This window comes from Microtus oregoni, unplaced genomic scaffold (genome assembly GCF_018167655.1).
Source record: "Microtus oregoni isolate MIOR12 unplaced genomic scaffold, Mior012 000070F_ref0000104, whole genome shotgun sequence".
Lineage (NCBI taxonomy): Eukaryota > Metazoa > Chordata > Mammalia > Rodentia > Cricetidae > Microtus > Microtus oregoni.
This window is the reverse complement of record NW_024543977.1, coordinates 3178171-3197738: the sequence shown is the minus strand read 5'-3', so window position 1 is coordinate 3197738 and position 19568 is coordinate 3178171. Positions and strand designations below refer to the sequence as shown.

Genomic DNA, 19568 nt, shown 5'->3' with positions numbered 1-19568 from the left:
TGTTGCTGGAGAATGACAGGGAGCAGCTGGCGAAGAGCAGAGAGGTCGATATTTAGCTGGCCCAGTCCCAGCCTGCCTTTCTGTGAAGTCATCATCTGTGATGCTTTTGGTACTGGCTGTCAAAAGTTTAGGCAAAATGTGGTTACAATGCTTAGGAATCCCAGATGGTGCTTAATTGTCTATAGAAAAACTTAAACATTTCCTGGCATGGAACTCATGGCCTTGGCAATATTGTAACACTTTTAGTATCACTGCCAGTCTCTGGGCAGAGCATCTCCCAACAGGCCAGGTATTTTAAAGACTCTGTATCACACCTTCTCTCTTTTCTCTGCCTGGAACTGTTTCCCTTCAGCGCATGGAAAAATTCCACTTCACAGGTAGGCCTAGATACACCCATCCTGTGGAGTCATTAGAGGACTTGACAGAATACCTAAGTGGAGTTCTCACATTTAGTTAATATGTCATAACTTCTACCACAGAGTGAAGACTTAGTTTCATGCATACTCCTGTCTGTGGAGTCAAAGCTGTGGAAGATACTGGTGGCTTGAATTTTTATCCTCACCTTTAACCTGATAGTGTGCTTGCTGAAGTAAACTGAATGTTCTGTTGTTTAAGTAGACAAATGTCAATAATGTTTTCTAAACAACAAGGCATCATACTGAGTATTTTAAAAATGAATACCTAGTTTTTCACAAGATGATCCAAATGTTTCAGTTTTCTTGCATTATTGAGTATCTCCTCAACCATGACTATTTATAATTCTGGTCAATGTAATGTCCCCAGCATCAAGCCATTTTAGTGTACACTGATCTATCACATTTTCCCACTTAGAATAATGTTGGCTGTAAGTTTGTTAAACATATCCTTTGTCACACTGAGGGATGGTCCTATCTTTCCTATGTTCTTCTGGATTTTTGTCATGAAATGATGTTGTGTTTTGCCAAAGGCCCTTATCTGCATCTGTTGGGATGGTTGCATGATTTTTTTTAATGCCTGTTTATATGTGTATTACATTTGTTGATTTGCATATGTTAAAGCAAACTTACATCCCTGGTTGAAACCAAGTTCTTCAGGTTCCTTCCTTCCTTCCTTCCTTCCTTCCTTCCTTCCTTTCTCTTTTTCTTTCTTTCTTTCCTTTTGTGCTGTTCATGCCAAGGGGATATATAGCAATGTCTTCCCTTTTCCTTTCCTTTCTGATAAATGTAAAAATAATCTTGCCCCCCCCACTTATTCTAGATAGAGGTGCAACAATTTTATTAATTGTTCTGAATTACCAGCCTTTGCTTTTGTGCATATCCTGTTTTCAATGTCACTGATTTCTGCAGTACTTTGTAATCATGTATTCTCTTCAGCACACTTTAATATTAGTCTGCCTTTGTAGTTGTCTATTGTAAAAGCTTAGATGACTGGATTTTAGATACTTGTTTCTGTTTCAGGCATTCAGTGTTACAAGTTCTTGATCTCAATCTGCCTACCATCTCAGAGGCTGCTCTAATGCTTGTTCTGTTTCTTCCAGCTTGGTTGTCACTGTATGTGTGTTTCCCTTTCACTTAGGTCTGGTATTTGTTTTTCTTGATAGCCAGATATGATGCATTACATAAAAAGAACAACCATGAACTGGTCTTTGTTAGCATGGAGGGAGGGTGTGGGAATCAAAGCATGCAGTGGTCCTCTGTGCTGATCCAGTCTGAGCCTCCGAATGAACCAGGGCATCTTCCCTGGGAATTTAGCAAGCACTTACGATTCTCTTACTTCTCCACTCCCCTCCAGTTCTTGGGAGAACAGGATGACTGGAGGGGGGGTAGGAGTTTGATTATTTCCCTTTCTTCAGGTTGGTGAGGCTTGAAGATCCCAAGTCTCAATGGCCCAGACTTTGGCAAACACATTCTCTTGAACTTGTTTTTCTCTCCCTCTGAAGTTTTCCAGTATTTACCTGAGAACCTGTTTGATCTCCTAGAAGTGATACAGAAGTGTGGGAGTTTCCTGGGACTATGATCCCTGTTGTTTTAAAACTCACCAACTCACCCAAGTGGGGTTTCCAGAAATTCATCAAGTGCTGACACACTTACCCCAGCCCACTTCTAGAAGAGGCATCTATTCACAGGTTCCTGCTCATCTGTGAAAGTCTGGAGGTGGCAGCTCACCTTATAATCTTCTGTGATAGACTCAAGAATTGGTGACCGTTTTGGTTGTTGCCTTCTAGCTAGCTGCTAGGTAGAGAGATGAGTTTGAGCGCTCTTACATATTAAACTGGAAGCTTAATGGTGTAAGTTTTCAAATAAGTTGTGTTTGTGAACGTATTGGGGACAATGACAAGAAAACTAGCAGATATAACTGTTACTCTGTGCTTGTAAGTTCAAGGGGATCAGGATATGGTTGACTTGTAAAACATCTTCTTCTTTACTAGTGTGTCTGAATTACTGCAAACAATGAGGGTAGTCTTTTGAAACAAGAGTCAAAAATGCCACTCAGGTCAGTATTCTTAGGTGTCACACAAAGAAAAGTTCCTATGCCTGACTCCAACCCTACTCCATTGCTCCTCCTGCCTTCTATCAGTTTTCTTATTTTTTATTATTGAGATTATAATATAATTACACCATCAGTCCTCCCTTTCCCTCTCTCCAAGCCTTTTCATATAGTCCTCCTTGCTCTCTTTCAAAGCTATCTATTGGGCAGACGCAGGCTGCAGGCGGTGGGGACCAGCGGGGATCGGTGCAGTGGCAGACGCAGGCAGCAGGGACTGGCACGCAACACAGAGAGCAGATCGCCCCACTAAAATTAAATCAAAGAGGTAGGCCTTTGGTTGGTGAGGTCCCTGGCAAACGGGGAGTCTGGTCCTGTTCCTGAAGACCCTTCTGAGGGGTGAGAGGGATCTTGGCCCCCGGCAGGAGCCAGAAAACAGAGCGAGGGCATTTTGTAAGAGGAGCCCCTGGTCAGCAGAGAAACCTGATCCGGTTTTAAAAGACCAATTAGATAGCATCAATAGGAGGAGATGGACAGGCGCCAAGGCAAAAATTCACCCAATAATTTGAAAAACAACATGAAAACACCAGAACCCAATGATCTTACAACAGAAGGACTTGAACACCCTAACACAGAAGAAGTGGAAAAAATTGACTTTATGAAAGCAATAGAGTCCCTTAAACAACATGTAAAAAATGCCCTTATAGAAACGGATGAGAAGTATAACAAAAAGTTTGAAGAAATGAGTAAATACGTACATGATACCATGGGAAACCAAGAAAAAATGATCAAACAGGTAATGGAAACAGTTCAAGAATTGAAAACTGAAATGGAAGCAAGGAAGAAAACACAAACTGAGGACCAGCTGGATATGGAAAATCTAGGTCAATGAGCAGAGCCTACAGAAACAAGCATAATCAATAGAATACAAGAGATAGAAGAAAGAATCTCAGATTCTGAGGACACCATAGAGAAAATAAACGCACTGATCAAAGAAGACAGCAAAGCCAACAAATTCTCATCACAAAACATTCAGGAAATATGGGACACAATAAAAAGACCAAACCTAAGAATAATAGGGATAGAAGAAGAAGAAGAGTCACAGCTCAAAGGCCCAGAAAATATTTTTAACAAAATTATGGAAGAAAACTTTCCCAACATAAAGAAAGATGTTGAATATTCAAGAAGCATACAGAACACCAAACAGACTGGATCAAAGAAAAACATCCCCTCGCCATATAATAATCAAAACACAAAATATACAGGTTAAAGAAAGAATATTAAGAGCTGCAAAGGAAAAAGGCCAAGTAATTTATAAAGGTAAACTGATCAGACTTACACCTGATTTCTCAATGGAAACCATGAAAACCAGAAGGTCCTGGATAGAGGTACTGTAGAAACTAAGAGACCATGGATGCCAGCCCAGACTACAATACGCAGCCAAGCTATTGTTCACTATCAATGGAGAAAACAAGACATTCCAGGATAAGAACAAATTTAAACAATACGTAGCCACAAATCCAGCCCTACAGAAAGTAATAGAAGGAAAATCATAACCCAAGGAATTCAACATTGCCAACACTGCTTACAATAACTCAGGCATCTAGTGACCCTCCACCAGCACAACTCAAAGAAGGGAGATACACAACTCTACTACCAAAAACAATAAGAATAACCGGAGTAAACAACCACTGGTCATTAATATCACTTAATATTAATGGTCTCAATTCACCTATAAAAAGGCACAGGCTAGGAGATTGGATACGAAAACAGGATCCAACATTCTGCTGTTTGCAAGAAACACATATCAACCACAAAGACAGGCATCTACACAGAGTAAAGGGTTGGGAAAAGGTCTTTCAAGCAAATGGTCCTAAGAAAAAAAGCAGGTGTGGCTGTACTAATTTCTAACAAAACTGACTTCAAACTAAAATCAATCAGAAGAGATGGAGAGGGACACTTTATACTCATAACAGGAACAATTCATCAGGATGACGTCTCAATCCTGAATATCTATGCCCCTAATATAAAAGCAGCCACTTATGTAAAAAAAATATTACTAGAACTCAAGGCAGATATCAAACCACACACACTAGTAATAGGAGACTTCAACACACCTCTCTCTCCAATGGACAGGTCAATCAGACAGAAACCTAATAGAGAATTAAGAGAATTATTGGAAGCCGGGCGATGGTGGCGCACGCCTTTAATCCCAGCACTCGGGAGGCAGAGGTAGGCGGATCTCTGTGAGTTCGAGACCAGCCTGGTCTACAGAGCTAGTTCCAGGACAGGCTCCAAAGCCACAGAGAAACCCTGTCTCGAAAAACCAAAAAAAAAAAAAAAAAAGAGAATTATTGGAGGTAATGAAGCAAATGGACCTAACAGACATCTATAGAATACTGTACCCAAATAGGAAAGAATATACCTTCTTCTCTGCAGCTCATGGAACCTTCTCGAAAATTGACCACATACTCGGTAACAAAGCAAACATCCACAGATACAAAAAAATATTAGTGTCTACCTGTGTCTTATCAGATCACCGCGGATTAAAGTTAGAAGGCAACAACAATGCTACCCCCAGAAAGCCGACAAACTCATGGAAACTGAACAGTCAACTACTGACCCACACCTGGGTAAAGGAAGAAATTAAAGTCTTTATTGAATTTAATGAAAATAAAGAGACAACATACTTAAACCTATGGGATATGATGAAAGCAGTGCTAGGAGGAAAGTTCATAGCACTAAGTGCCCACTTAAAGAAAACGGAGAAAGCATACATTGGGGACTTAACAGCACACCTGAAAGCTTTAGAAAAAAAAAGAAGCAGACTCACCTAGGAGGAGTAGAAGACTGGAAATAATCAAACTGAGGGCTTAAATCAACAAAATAGAAACACAGAAAACAGTCCAAAGAATCAATGAAACAAAAAGTTGGTTCTTGGAGAAAATCAACAAGACTGACAAACCCCTATCCAAACTAATTAAACAACAGAGAGAGAACACGCAAATAAATAAGATCAGAAATGAAAAGGGGGACATAACCACAGACACAGAGGAAATTCAGAGAATTATTAGATCTTACTACAAAAGACTGTATGCCACAAAACTGGAAAATGCAAAAGAAATGGACATTTTTTAAGATAAGTACCATATACCAAAGCTAAACCAGACCAGGTGAACGATCTAAATAGACCTGTTAGTCGTGAAGAATTAGAAACTGTTATCAAAAATCTCCCTTCCAAAAAAAGCCCAGGACCAGATGGTTTCAATGCAGAATTCTACCAGAACTTCCAAGAAGAGCTAATTCCTACAATCCTTAATGTATTTCACAATATAGAAACAGAAGAGTCATTGCCAAATTCCTTTTATGAAGCTACAGTTACCCTGATAATAAAACCACACAAAGACCCAACCAAGAAAGAGAATTACAGGCCTATCTCACTCATGAATTTCAACGCAAAAATTCTCAATAAAATATTGGCAAACCAAATCCAAGAACACATCCGAAAAATTATCCATTATGATCAAGTAGGCTTCATCCCAGAGATGCAGGGCTGGTTCAACATATGAATATCTATCAATGTAATCCATCATATAAATAAATTGATGGAAAAAAACCATATGATCATTTCATTAGATGCTGAAAAAGTATTCAACAAAATTCAACACCCCTTTATGATAAAGGTCTTAGAGAGATTAGGGATACAAGGGTCATACCTAAATATAATAAAAGCTATTTACAGCAAGCCTACAGCTAACGTTAAATTAAATGCAGAAAAACTTAAAGCCATCCCACTAAAATCAGGAATAAGACAAGGATGTCCACTCTCTCCATACCTCTTCAATATAGTGCTTGAAGTTCTAGCAATAGCAATAAGACAACATAAGGGTATCAAGGGTATTCGAATTGGAAAGGAAGAAGTTAAGCTTTCGTTATTTGCAGATGATATGATAGTATAGATTAGCGACCCCAGAAACTCTACCAAAGAACTCCTACAGCTGATAAACACCTTTAGTAATGTGGCAGGATACAAGATCAACTCCAAAAAATCAGTTGCCTTCGTATACACTAAGGATAAGTAAACAGAGAGGGAAATCAGAGAAGCGTCACCTTTCACGATAGCCACAAATAGCACAAAATATCTTGGGGTAACTCTGACCAAGGAAGTGAAAGATCTATTTGACAAGAACTTTAAGTCTTTGAAGAAAGAAATTGAAGTGGACACCATAAAATGGAAGGATCTCCCTTGCTCTTGGATTGGGAGGATCAACATAGTAAAAATGGCAATTCTACCAAAAGCAATCTATAGATTCAATGCAATCCCCATCAAAATCCCATCAAAATTCTTCACAGATCTGGAGAAGACAATAATCAACTTTATATGGAAAAACAAAAAACCCAGGATAGCCAAAACAATCTTATACAATATATCTGGAGGCATTACCATCCCTGACTTCAAACTCTATTACAGAGCTACAATATTGAAAACAGCTTGGTATTGGCATAAAAACAGAGAAGTTGACCAATGGAATCGAATAGAAGACCCTGACTTTAACCCACAAACCTATGAACACCTCATTTTTGATAAAGGAGCTAAAAGTATACAATGGAAAAAAGAGGTCATCTTCAACAAATTGTGCTGGCATAACTGGTTGTCAATCTGTGGAAGAATGAAAATAGATCCATATCTATCACCATGCACAAAACTCAAGTCCAAGTGGATTAAAGACATCAATATCAGTTTGAACACACTGAACCTGATTGAAGAGAAAGTGGGAAGTACTCTACAACACGTGGGCACAGGAGACTACTTCCTACGTATAACTCCAGCAGCACAGACATTAAGGGCCTCATTGAATAAATGGGACCTCCTGAGATTGAGAAGCTTCTGTAAAGCAAAGGACACTGTTGCTAAGACAGAAAGGCAACCCCCTGACTGGGAGAAGATCTTCACCAACCCCGCAATTGACAAAGGTCTGATCTCCAAAATATATTGAGAACTCAAGAAACTAGACTGTAAAAGGCTAATCAACCCAATTATAAAATGGGGCACTGTGCTGAACAGAGAACTCTCAACAGAAGAATTTCAAATGGCCAAAAGACACTTAAGGTCATGCTCAACTTCCTTAGCAATCAGGGAAATGCAAATCAAAACAACTTTAAGATACCATCTTACACCTGTCAGAATGGCTAAAATAAAAAACACCAATGATAGTCTTTGCTGGAGAGGTTGTGGAGAAAGGGGTACACTCATCCATTGCTGGTGGGAATGCAAACTTGTGCAACCACTTTGGAAAGCAGTGTGGCGGTTTCTCAGGAAATTTGGGACCAACCTACCCCTGGACCCAGCAATACCACTCTTGGGAATATACCCAAGAGATGCCCTTTCATATGACAAAAGCATTTGTTCAACTATTTTCATAGCAGTATTATTTGTAATAGCCAGAACTTGGAAACAACCTAGATGCCCTTCAATGGAAGAATGGATGAAGAAAGTATGGAATGTATACATATTAGAGTACTACTCAGCAGTAAAAAAACAAGGACTTCTTGAATTTTGCATGCAAATGGATGGAACTAGAAAACACTATCCTGAGTGATGTAAGCCAGACCCAAAAAGAGGAACATGGGCTGTACTCACTTATATTTGGTTTCTAGCCATAAATAAAGGACATTGAGCCTATAATTCATGATCCTAGAGATGCTAAATAAGAAGGTGAATCCAAAGACAAACATATAGGCATCCTCCTGAATATTAACCTTCATCATGCGATGAAAGGAGACAGAGACCCACATTGGAGCACCGGACAGAAATCTCAAGGTCCAAATCAGGAGCAGAATGAGAGAGAGCACGAGCAAGGAACTCAGGACCGCGAGGGGTGCACCCATACACTGAGACAATGGGGATGTTTTATCGGGAACTCACCAAGGCCAGCTGGCCTGGGTCTGAAAAAACCTGGGATAAAACCGGACTTGCGGAACATAGCAGACAATGAGGACTACTGAGAACTCAAGAACAATGGCAGTGGGTTTTTGATCCTACTGCACGTACTGGCTTTGTGGGAGCCTAGGCAGTTTGGATGCTCACCTTACTAGACCTGGGTGGAGGTGGGTGGTCCTTGGACTTCCCACAGGGCAGGGAACCCTGATTGCTCTTTGGGCTGACGAGGGAGGGGTACCTGGTTGAGGGAGGGGGAGGGAAATGGGAGGCGGTGGCCGGGAAGAGACAGAAATCTTTAATAAATAAATAAATTAAAAAAATACAAAAAAATACAAAAAAAGTTATCTATCTTCCATCTTAACAGTCTCCCTATGCACTGTACTCTATCCCTGTGGCTCAATGTTGCAACGTCTCTAACACCCAGAACACTGTTGCCTCAGTGGCTCTGCGATGACTTTCTGCTGCCCAGATAGAGTCATATGACATATACCACCCTAGGAGAAATGTCTAGCCTGACCACTTTTAACACTGGCATCATGCTCCCCACCTGTAGGACACTCCGTCCTTCTTACTGCTATTCTTTTCTTTTAAATGTAGAACTCAATAAAAATCTATTAAAAATTAGTGTGTATATTATCTCATGTATTATATACATTGTTTGCGGCTTCCCATAGGCACTTAAGTCCTATCAACAGAGTTGTTTTGTTACAATTTCTGACTGATAATCCCGCATCCTCTTTGAGCAGATTCTTGTGTATGGTGAGTGACTAAAATATATTTCTTGGGAAAACAGGTGAATATTTTACTTATAGTAAATGTTCATTATGGGAATACTGAAGACAACTCATTTTCATTTTTTTAAAATTTTTTTTTTGTGAACAATTTAAATACTCAAATAGAATATAACTATATATTTCAGGATGATTTTATTTTTTTAATATCTTTTTTCTTCTGGACCTTGTTTCATAGAACTGGTTGACATTCTTGTTACTTTATTAAATGTTTGTTTTCTTTAAGGCTCAGAGGACGCAGAACCAAACTCCTTCCGTAAGACTTCCATCCTCTTGTGAAAAGTACATCTTGTGAAGCAGACCTTACTTCCCATTTACTCTGTAATACTGGGGAGACATGGCTCTAGACTATAAATAATTCCTTCGTGCTGTCAAAGGTCACCTACACTCTCAGGGGTAGTTATTATAGTTCCATGTAATTCAGTTTTACACACTGAAAAATGAAATAACCCCTGATGCCCTGAAGTTAAATTTCATCTTTACTATTTAGAAGCATGACTGTAAAGGAACAGCTTTGTTTGCTTTCAGTTTGGTTAAAAATACTCATGTAAATAGCAACTTCTATCATCTAAGGTGATCTGGGAGCCACTGGGGTAGAAGAGCAATCCTTGTCAAACAGAAATCTCATCAATGCTTTTGTGTTGGTTTCTTTATCCATCTTTACATTTCAGTAACAGAGACAACTGTTAGTGCCAATGGGACTCAGACTCCCGCTGTGGTGCCCTGGAAGACTGCTTTTTCACTCCTCTGCTTCCTTTGGCTTCAGTGTGTTGGTGGAAAAGAACACAACACCAGCCTAGCTGCATCTCTAGAGCAACCTGACAAACAGAGTAATGGATGGTATAATTGCCCACTCTCTACTAAAGTTTTAACTGCCCTTTCCATTCACAGAGACCTAATACTTATTCACAGATGAACTTCCATCTGGTATGAAGAGATAAATAGATGTTCATCAAACTTGTAGCTGGGCTGAAGGGAGGATGTGGTTGGAAAGGTATGTATAAAAGCATGAAAACTGGAACCCCCAGATTGACCGTAGTTCATATTTCATTGAAAATTACAACCAAGAAATTAATTATCTCATTGTTTTTGTAAAGTTACTGTTTACATCTTTCTGGTTCCAATGGAGGAACTTGCCCTACCTTAAGTTTGGCCAAGTCTTTAGCTGTGTGCTTGCTTCCTCAACTCCCTGCTCTAACCATCCCCTCTCCTGGGTTTGCCCAGTCCTTCTGACCATCCCCTCTCCTGGGTTTGGCTAGCCCCGTCCTTCTGACCATCCCCTCTCCTGGGTTTGTCTAGCCCTGTCCTTCTGACCATCTCCTCTCCTGGGTTTGGCTAGCCCAGTCCTGCTCTGACATCTCCTCCCCTGGGTTTGTCTAGCCCTGTCCTTCTGACCATCCCCTCTCCTGGGTTTGGCTAGCCCAGTCCTGCTCTGACATCTCCTCCCCTGGGTTTGGCTAGCCCAGTCCTTCTGACCATCCCCTCTCCTGGGTTTGGCTAGCCCCATCCTTCTGACCATCTCCTCTCCTGGGTTTGGCTAGCCCTGTCCTATTCTGACCATCTCCTCTCCTGGGTTTGTCTAGCCCTGTCCTTCTGACCATCCCCTCTCCTGGGTTTGGCTAGCCCAGTCCTGCTCTGACATCTCCTCCCCTGGGTTTGGCTAGCCCAGTCCTCCCATCAGCATCCAGTGCTCCAGGACCTCTACTTATAAAAGCTGTCTCTTTGGATCCTCTTCTTCCCAGCTTCTCTTCCTTCTCATCCCTCGATAGCTCTCTTCTAAGCAAGTCCACATTCCTATATCTTTATCTCATTATTTTCCTTTGTTTCTCCACATTCTGATGAAGTGGTGCTTGCCAGAATCATTAGAAAACTTCATGTTTGTCACTATTGGCAAAGGCAACTTTTCTCTTCTATTAAGACTTTCATGATTTGTGAGAGACCAAATTTCTCTTAGGTTCTCCTCCGAAAAACACACTCCTCCATTTCCCAGCTCTGGTTCATCTTCTTGTCTCCAAGCATGGGTTTCTCCAAGAATACCACCTCCAGTCTTCACTGACACCCACTCAGTAAGCTCATTTAATGCTATGCAATCAAACACTTTAACAAGTGACTCAGTCATCTCCAATGTGAATCTCCTTCCACAAAGTACAGACTACTTATATCAGACTGCCTGCTATACATTGATACTTGGCATGTTAAATTCATCATGCCCTAACAGAATACACAACTACCTTCTACCCTATGTGAATAAGCACAAGGCATTACACTACCATCCATGGTTTGGGAATACCACCAACATTACAGTTGGACAGCCTAGGTGATACATTACATATATAGCTTGTTTTATATATAATGCATCATGTGTACCATGTATATGTAACCCCCACATATATATGGCTTTTTATAGACACAGGTTTTGAATTCATAGATTCAATCAATCCAGATTGAAAATATTTTGAAAAATGGCATTTGCACAGAACTTGTTTTCCATGTAATCATTTCTTAATGGATATATTATAACAACCACTAGTTAGTATTTATTTGTATTAGAACATAGAGTTCATTTAAATATATAGGAGGTGGTACATAGATTTTTTATTACATAAGTGAGTTGCGTGTCCAAGGATTTTGTTGCCTGTGAAGACCCCCATAACTGATTCCCTGTGAATGTCCTGGTAAAGAATGCAGACGCTCATAAAAAACACCAGACTATGAGGTCATGCTGAAGTGTGACTTGAGCAGGATGCACTTTATCTAGATCTCAAAAGAGGGAACCACATGAAAACCCACTTTCCAGAAAAAAAAACCTAAGCTTATATGATGATTGTTTGGAAATTGAAACGGTGTTGTGGACTCAGACAGAGATCTGAAGGCACTGGCCATCTGCATCCAATGCCTCCGCACTGTGGCATCTGTTGCGTGAGCTTACGTCCCCTGCGCTCAGTTTCCTCTAGTAGTGATCTACGTAGATGCAGATGGTGGGAATGCTCGCCAGTCAGTTGAGGAATCGTGAAATTACAGTGCTCACAGCTTTTCAGGTTCATGTCAGATGTCTCCTCTCCCTGCCTGTTCCAATTCCTTTATCTAGTGTTGCTTAGGAGTAGAGAAACTCATAGGATCTCTCCAAGAGAACTTTACGCAGCTGCTTAACTCCAAACAATTTAAGAGAACCCACACCTATACCATATATGTATATATAAATTGAGAGTTTTCTAGTCCCACAATATGCATACACTAGTTGCTAACTTCTCTTCACAGTTTGCTAACTACATGAGGCCCAACGGTAATTTATTATCCTCTTAACACTTAGTATTTAACACCAGCCTTTGTTAATACCAGAATTGCCTTTCTGTGAACTGGTTTATCTTGTCTTTTATTGTTCTAGACTAGGTACTAGATCTAGTCATAGCAATAAAGTTGACAGATTCCTAGCTGAATAAAAGCTTGCTCTGGGCTATCTTGATCTCAAGCTTGTATTTTCTTAAATCTTTGCTAATTTGAGATACCCATAGTTCTTAACTCATTTTCAAAGTCATAGAATTAATACACACTGTGGCTGGGTGAAGATAAACATGACTCTCTGGGTGCCTAGTTTGACTGCTATGAGTCTTAATAGAGGATGGGGATGCCACCATGGCCGAAGCCAGGGGCTGGGACACAAGTGTCTGTAATGAGAATTGGACATCTACAAAGGTTGCAGCCACCACATTTTACAGAGATGGTAGGTAAGAGGTCAAGTCCCAGCCAAAGATACTTAAATACAGATGTTAGATAGACATAGCGGGGACTGAGTTCCCCTGCCTCCAGAAACCTCAATAACTTAAGGTCAGGAAGAAACACAAGAAGAAAAAAAAAAACACCCTTACAGTTAACAAGAAAGATGCCTGTGAAATCACAGCAAAATCTGTCTTGGGGTAGGCGATATTCACTTTTGGAACCAAGGAAAGACTGCTGCCTAGCAGGACACGCACACAAGATTTGTGCGCTGGGATAGGCCACTGCCTTCTGCTGTGAAAGATGCAGGTCCATCCTCTCCAAATCTCAGTGTTGTCTGGTCTCTGCAGCTCTCGAATCCTATCTCAGAACACCAGAGCATAAGTATATGGTTTCTTGTGGGCACTTCTTATGAAGTTCATTTTTACAAGACCAAGCCAGTTTATCCCTTGTAGTACCTACTCTAAGCTCTCCTGTCTCTGCCAGGAAAAAAAAAACCTGCCTGCATCTTTTGGACTTATCAAACACCTAATTTAGATCTCTTTTATGGAGCTGTAACTTGCTACTTTGCATAATGGCTATTTATGTACATGTCCTATCTGTCTACTGGAGAGTCCGTCAGATCTTCCTGGTAAAATCTGTTGCCAGAACTGCACCATGCTTTTGACTGAAAACGGAAAGTGGAAGGAGAGTACAGGGGTCTATTGAGATCACCCTGGGTTGTCATCATAGATGAAAGCAGTGTCACTATGGGGACAAGGAAGTAATGTGGGATGGCGTTTCAAAAGTTCAAGTTTTGAGATGTTGAGTTTGAAGTTTCCTAAGACATTCACATGGAGAAGGGGACCAAACAGAACCAAACAGTAGTTGTAAGAACTACTAGAATAACATTTTAAAGTTCCATCAGCTAACGAGGACAGCAAGTGTTCCACAAGGTGACTGAGCCCCACTATGACTGTCAAAGCCTCTAGAGAAGAATTAGCTTGCCTAAGAAATGGAAAGTAAAATGGAGTCATCAGTTACGTCTCATTGAAGGAGGCTTTTATTACTTCCTATTGATTTTCCCGCTTTCTTAGCTCATTGTTCTGTTTTGTAAAATTAAAATCCTATCGGTGTCACTTTATATAGCATAAAGTCCCACACCTGATAAATAGTTGAAAGCCTAGACCAGGCACTGTAGCACCAAATGGCTGACCAAATTTATCTTTCATTTGTTGATCCTTTGACATTTGCCTCAAAGTTGTCTGATTTGCTACCTTCAACTGCATCTAAGGGTCAAGAGGACAATTAACACAGTGCCACAAAGACAGGTAGCATTCGGGGGCTAGCAACAACTATGTATGAATAAACAAAACCTCATACGTAGTCCCCTTTGCTTCCACGAAATGTGCAGAATAATGATTTATACACATCATTGTTAATCAACATGAGCATACAGAGGTCACCAAACAAAATACTGAAGCAATTTTGATTATTATATAAATATGGAAAATTAAAAATAATATGCTAGCGATTAATACCACAAAAGTACATCTAATTTTAAAGCTGTTGTCATTTAACTAAATGCTGAGTTATATCTCCTAAAGAATGTAAATCATACTTTAAATAATATTTACTCTATGTCTAAGCCAGCCCCTTGGCTGCCAGAATTTTCAACAGTAAGGGGGATGGGACCTGGACTCCACAAGTGACATTTGCTTTCCATGCAAATATCCCATTAAATTCAAGTCATGCTGAGAACGTATGAGTTCTTTTATTGTAGCAATTATTGCATAGCAAACCTTTATGGAATCTTAAGACACTTTGCTTTTGAAACCTGAGATACGGCTTAGTTACCTGGCCTTCTCTGTGCTCCCCAGGGACTGATGACCGTCAATGAATTCCATTAGTTGTCTCTGCAGCATCGCATCTTTGCCCTCGATCTGGGTAATGAATTGATGCTTCAGAAGGTCCGACACTGTCGGACGCTTTTCATAATCTTTGGTCAGGCATCTGTATTGGCAAAAAGGAATATATTACTATTAAAGAAGTTAGAGTTTTGAAATTATCATTCAGATTTTTAAAAACTTCTATTCAGACTTGATGCTCTCACAAATGTCAATTCAAAACACATCTCAAAAACATGAGATGGCAATGTGATACATGTTTACAACAATGCCCATGTCTGTAAGGGATCATACTGTAGTGATGCCACAGGTTACCCAATACCACTTTCGTTCATTTCCCAGCAACGCATAGTGATAATCAAACTCTGTCTCCATTTCAAAGTCTCCTTTCCACGTCATTCAAGATTGGAAGTCTTAATGTTTATATAAAATTAACATAAACTCTTAAGTTTCATTTCCCCATGGATTTAAGACTTTTTAATCAATAGATTTCTGGTAACTCAATAGAAAGTTAAGCTGCTAAGAAAATTAAATTTTCTTAGATTTCATGCCAGTAGGTATTTCAGGAGGTCATGTGGTAGATATTTCAATGAGTAAATAATACACCTGTGGACAGGATCAACCATGGAATATTCATGAGGAAGGACAAGGCTAGTTAAATGTTCTTGCCTGCGATGGTATCACACACACACAAAAGCATTTAAATAAACATGGAATGTTTATTCAGCCTTGGCAGCTGTCTTCAAATATTTGTAAGAAGGATTTGACCAGTTTTTAGTGGTCACTGAGGGCTAAAATCCCTTGATTATTTGGTAGAGAAGATTCCAGGTCAGTGTGACACTCTGGTGCTTGTCAAGGTAGGATGCATTGTACTGAAAGCATACTGTTCATGAAGGATACAAGCACCACATGAATGGCTCAATGTGCTCTAAAATCTCTTGACCCTGACATATAGTATCTCCATGGTGAAAAATTCGACCATTATTTGTGGATTTCAAAATAAATCAATAAGAAAAAACGAGCAAACAGAAGCTGGGTCTGATAGTATAGGATCAAAATCATAGGACTTCAGTCAGGCTACAGAGTTGAAGACCATACTGGGTAACTCAAACACTATCTCAAATTAAAACATACAAACAAAAAATACAGTACAAAAAGGACTGGGGAATGTAGTTCAGTGGAGGAGCATTTTTTTAGGACACATGAGGCCCTAAATTCAACTGCAGTGCCTCAAAACTTGAAGGAAAGGAAGAGGAGGAGGGAAGGGGGAGGAACAGGAGGAGGAAGAGAAAGGGGGAGCAAGAGTTTGAAGAGGAGAAGGAGGGGGATGACAGCAAAGGGGAGGAGGAGCAGCAGCTGCCACCCAGTCCTTGTCTCAGTCAGTGCCATCAGTAATCAGCGTCATTGATTCTCTCCCAAATTGATAATCTGACAACTTATTTCATTGGGCTAACCAAAAGCCTTCCCTAGGGATGCTAAAATATGCTATGGAATGAGGTTGGTGCTGTCTAGAAACTGTCACAGGTGCTCTTCGGCTTCATTTGATTTAACAGAGAGAAGCAGTTTTTACATCTATAGCACTTTTGCGTATGTACTAAGAATAGTGACAGATTATTTTATTCAAGCTTGGCTTTGCCAAATACCCGATGCCTATCTGGCTCTGCTAGACTCAAAAGTAGCAGTGACAGGGAAGGCGACCGTGTTCTAGGCTGCTTATTGTCCAGCTAGACAGAAGGACATCAGAAACGGTAAGCCCAATAAAACTGGAAGTGTCATCACTGGGAGAGGCACAGAACAGCACACAGGATGGAACACTAATCACCCGGGAAAGATGGGAAGTGAGTCTCAGGCGGAAACTGAGAAATGAGTCAGTCAAACCGAGATCCACCGAACATCTGAATCAAAGACACTTGAAGACAGGATGATCACTGTGGGACATATCAGTCATATCAGTGGCTTCCCCAGAGACGTGAGGAATGATAGGATGGCATGCAGAGCAAATGCTTATGGTACCTTGGGCATGGAAACTTTTAAAAATTATCAACCATACAACTGTCACCCACATTCAGAGGGTCTAGTTTGATCTTTTGCTGGTTCTTTTCTTGTCCAGCCAGAGTTGGTGAGCTCCCATTAGCTCAGGTAGACTGTTTCAGTGGGTGACCCCCTCATGGTCTTGACTTCTTTGCTCATATTCTCACTCCTCCACTCTTAAACTGAACTTTGGGAGCTCAGTCAAGTTCTCTGATGTGTGTCTCTGCCTCTGTTTCCATCAGTTGCTGGATGAAGGTTCTATGGTGATACTTAAGATATTTATCAGTCTGACTATAGGGCAAGGTCAGTTTGGGCACTCTCTCCTCTATTGCTTAGGGTCTTAGCTGGAGTCATCTTTGTGTATTCCTGGGAATTTCTCTAGTGCCAGGTTTCTTGCTAACCCTATAAGAACTCCCTCAATTAAAGTATCTCTTTCTTTGCTCTCATCTCTGTCCTTCCTCCATCTCAACTATTCCATTCCCTCAAGTTCTCCTCCCCAATCCTATTCTCCCTTCCTCTTCCCCTTCTGCCCTCGCTTCCCCCCATGCTCCTAATTTTGTCAGGCGATCTTATCTATTCTCCTTTCTAGGTGAATCTATATATGTTTTTCTTAGGGTCCCTTTATTCATTTTTCGGTTGAGGGGTATCTAAGCTGTTTCCAGGTTCTGTTTTTTACAAAAAATACTGCTATGAACATAATTGAACAGAGGTCCTTGTGGTATGATTGAACATCCTTTGGGAATATGCCCAAGAGTGGTATTGCTGGGTCTTGAGGTAGGTTGATTCCCAATTTTCTGAGAAACTGCCATAGTGATTTCCAGAGTGATTGTACAAGCTTGCAGTTGAAGTCTCTCATCTTTAGAAGAATACATGGATTTATTGGCAGGAACTCCAGCAATAGCCATGTGCCCTGGCTGCATTTGCAGAGTGGATTAGCACATCAGATCATCATCCTTCCTCCCATTCACAACAAGGAGTCATTGCTTACCTTCTTTCTTTAAGGTAAGAACCCTAAAAATCATGGAAAACGTCAGTGGGTGTGATTTTTCTAAATGGCTGATCCACTTCTAATTATGTAGAGACAACTCACTTCTTTTAAATAGCTATCAAATGACATTGTCCTCTAAATTTCAAATGCATAAGATTTTGATAAACAGGATCTTCAGATGCACTGATTACAATGAAATATCCCTGGCTGTACAGTAAGAGTTAGTGATGCAGACAAATGAAGGGTTAAATAACTGACTGCATAGGTAGTAGACATGAGCAGGTGGGAGAAGCAGAGGGCAATGCCACAAAGACACTGGACAGATGAACGTGTTTCTGGATGATAAAGGGTCCTTGGAAGCCTGGTTACAGAGAGGTGAATGAACTTGACCCAGAGATCATTATTTAAGCAGGAGGAAATTCCGTGAACCCTTAGCAGATATTAAAGATCCCCCCTCTCTCTTCCTTTCTTTCCCTCTCTTTTTCTTTCTGTTTCCCCTCCCTCCCTCTCTCCTTTCTCTGTCTCTGTCTCTTTCTCTCTCTCCCTTTCTTTCTCTCTCTCTTTCTTTCTGTTTTCAACTCTCTTTCCCTCTCTTCTCTCCCCCCCCCCTCTCTCTTCTCTCTCTCTTTCTAAGGAAATGGTAGAGACTTCTGGAGACCCTTGGAGCTGCTTAACAGTTAAGAAATAAGAGGAGGATTCAGATGCCAATGGCCTCCATTCACAGCATTCAAAGCCACAGAAGCTGGTATTGCTTCAGTTTTATTTCAGACTCTATTGCTACTCACTTGCTAATGAAGTCATTGAACTCTGCTGACCATAGCTCCGGCTGCCTTAGTTTAGGGGGAGGATTCCTGGAAAATAAGAATCAAGGTTGGAAGTTGGACATTGATCAGGTGATGAAATATGAAAAGCAGCCTGAGATCAAGGAATTACTGTGGTCCCAGGTTCTGCCTGTACCATCAAAGATTGCCCCCTTTTCCATTTCCAAGAAAGATAATTAGCTATTAATCATTCTTTATATAAAATGACAGCTTCCTAGTTTCTCTGAAAGCATTTAATGTATAACCCATTTTCCTGCTATGCTTATTATTTTCTCCTAAAGACTCATCTGGCTTTTACCTGAAATCCCTAGAAGAAAATGCCAACGTTTATCAAACACTAGGGGAAAGAGTTTTCTCTCTGAGTTCTACAGAAATCCCCGAGGAACAACCATGGTGCACAGAGGACTGGGACAGGTAGCAACCTGCAGCAAGAAGGGAAGAATACCTCTTGGAGCTGTTCCTTTGTTTCTAGAAACACGGCAGAAAGCACGAGTTTGGATGTGACAAAAGCAAAGAACTGGAAAATACCATTAGCGATAGAGCTCTGAATGCCACTTAAAAGATTTTGCTATTAACTCCTTTTGTCTTTTAAGCTGAACAAATCTTTCCTTTTTGGTGCATCTGTGCACACAAAGGAGCAGCACTTGACAGTGAAGCTGCCGTGACTCCGTAATCAAGCAACATTGATCAACCATGATGGCTAAATTTACTGAAGTGCCGCTTTATGTTAATTCTAACAGCTCTTTGTTTCCATCAGGGGATGAAAACACTTTGTCTTCAGTCCTGCATTGCTCCTTAAACAGCTTGTAATGAAATTAATGTACAGTCGGTACAGGCTCATTAACGCCAACCGTAGCTATGCACGTAACGGGATCACATCAACGCGCCTTTCAGTCCCAAGGACCAAGATTGCTGAACTGCACTTTTAAAAGG

At 40.6% G+C, this 19568-nt stretch overlaps 1 protein-coding gene across 2 annotated transcripts in view; it reads right to left on the bottom strand.

Moving 5' to 3' along the window:
• Myo3a (myosin IIIA) overlaps positions 1–19568 on the bottom strand; it is a 189231-nt gene that overhangs the window by 123405 nt on the left and 46258 nt on the right. For both annotated transcript variants that reach the window (XM_041641611.1, XM_041641610.1), the window contains exons 7-8: positions 18600–18665; positions 14746–14901 (exon numbers count right to left, since the gene is read on the bottom strand). In XM_041641611.1, the coding sequence (XP_041497545.1) occupies positions 14746–14901; positions 18600–18665 (222 nt within the window). The remainder of the gene's footprint in view (positions 1–14745; positions 14902–18599; positions 18666–19568) is intronic.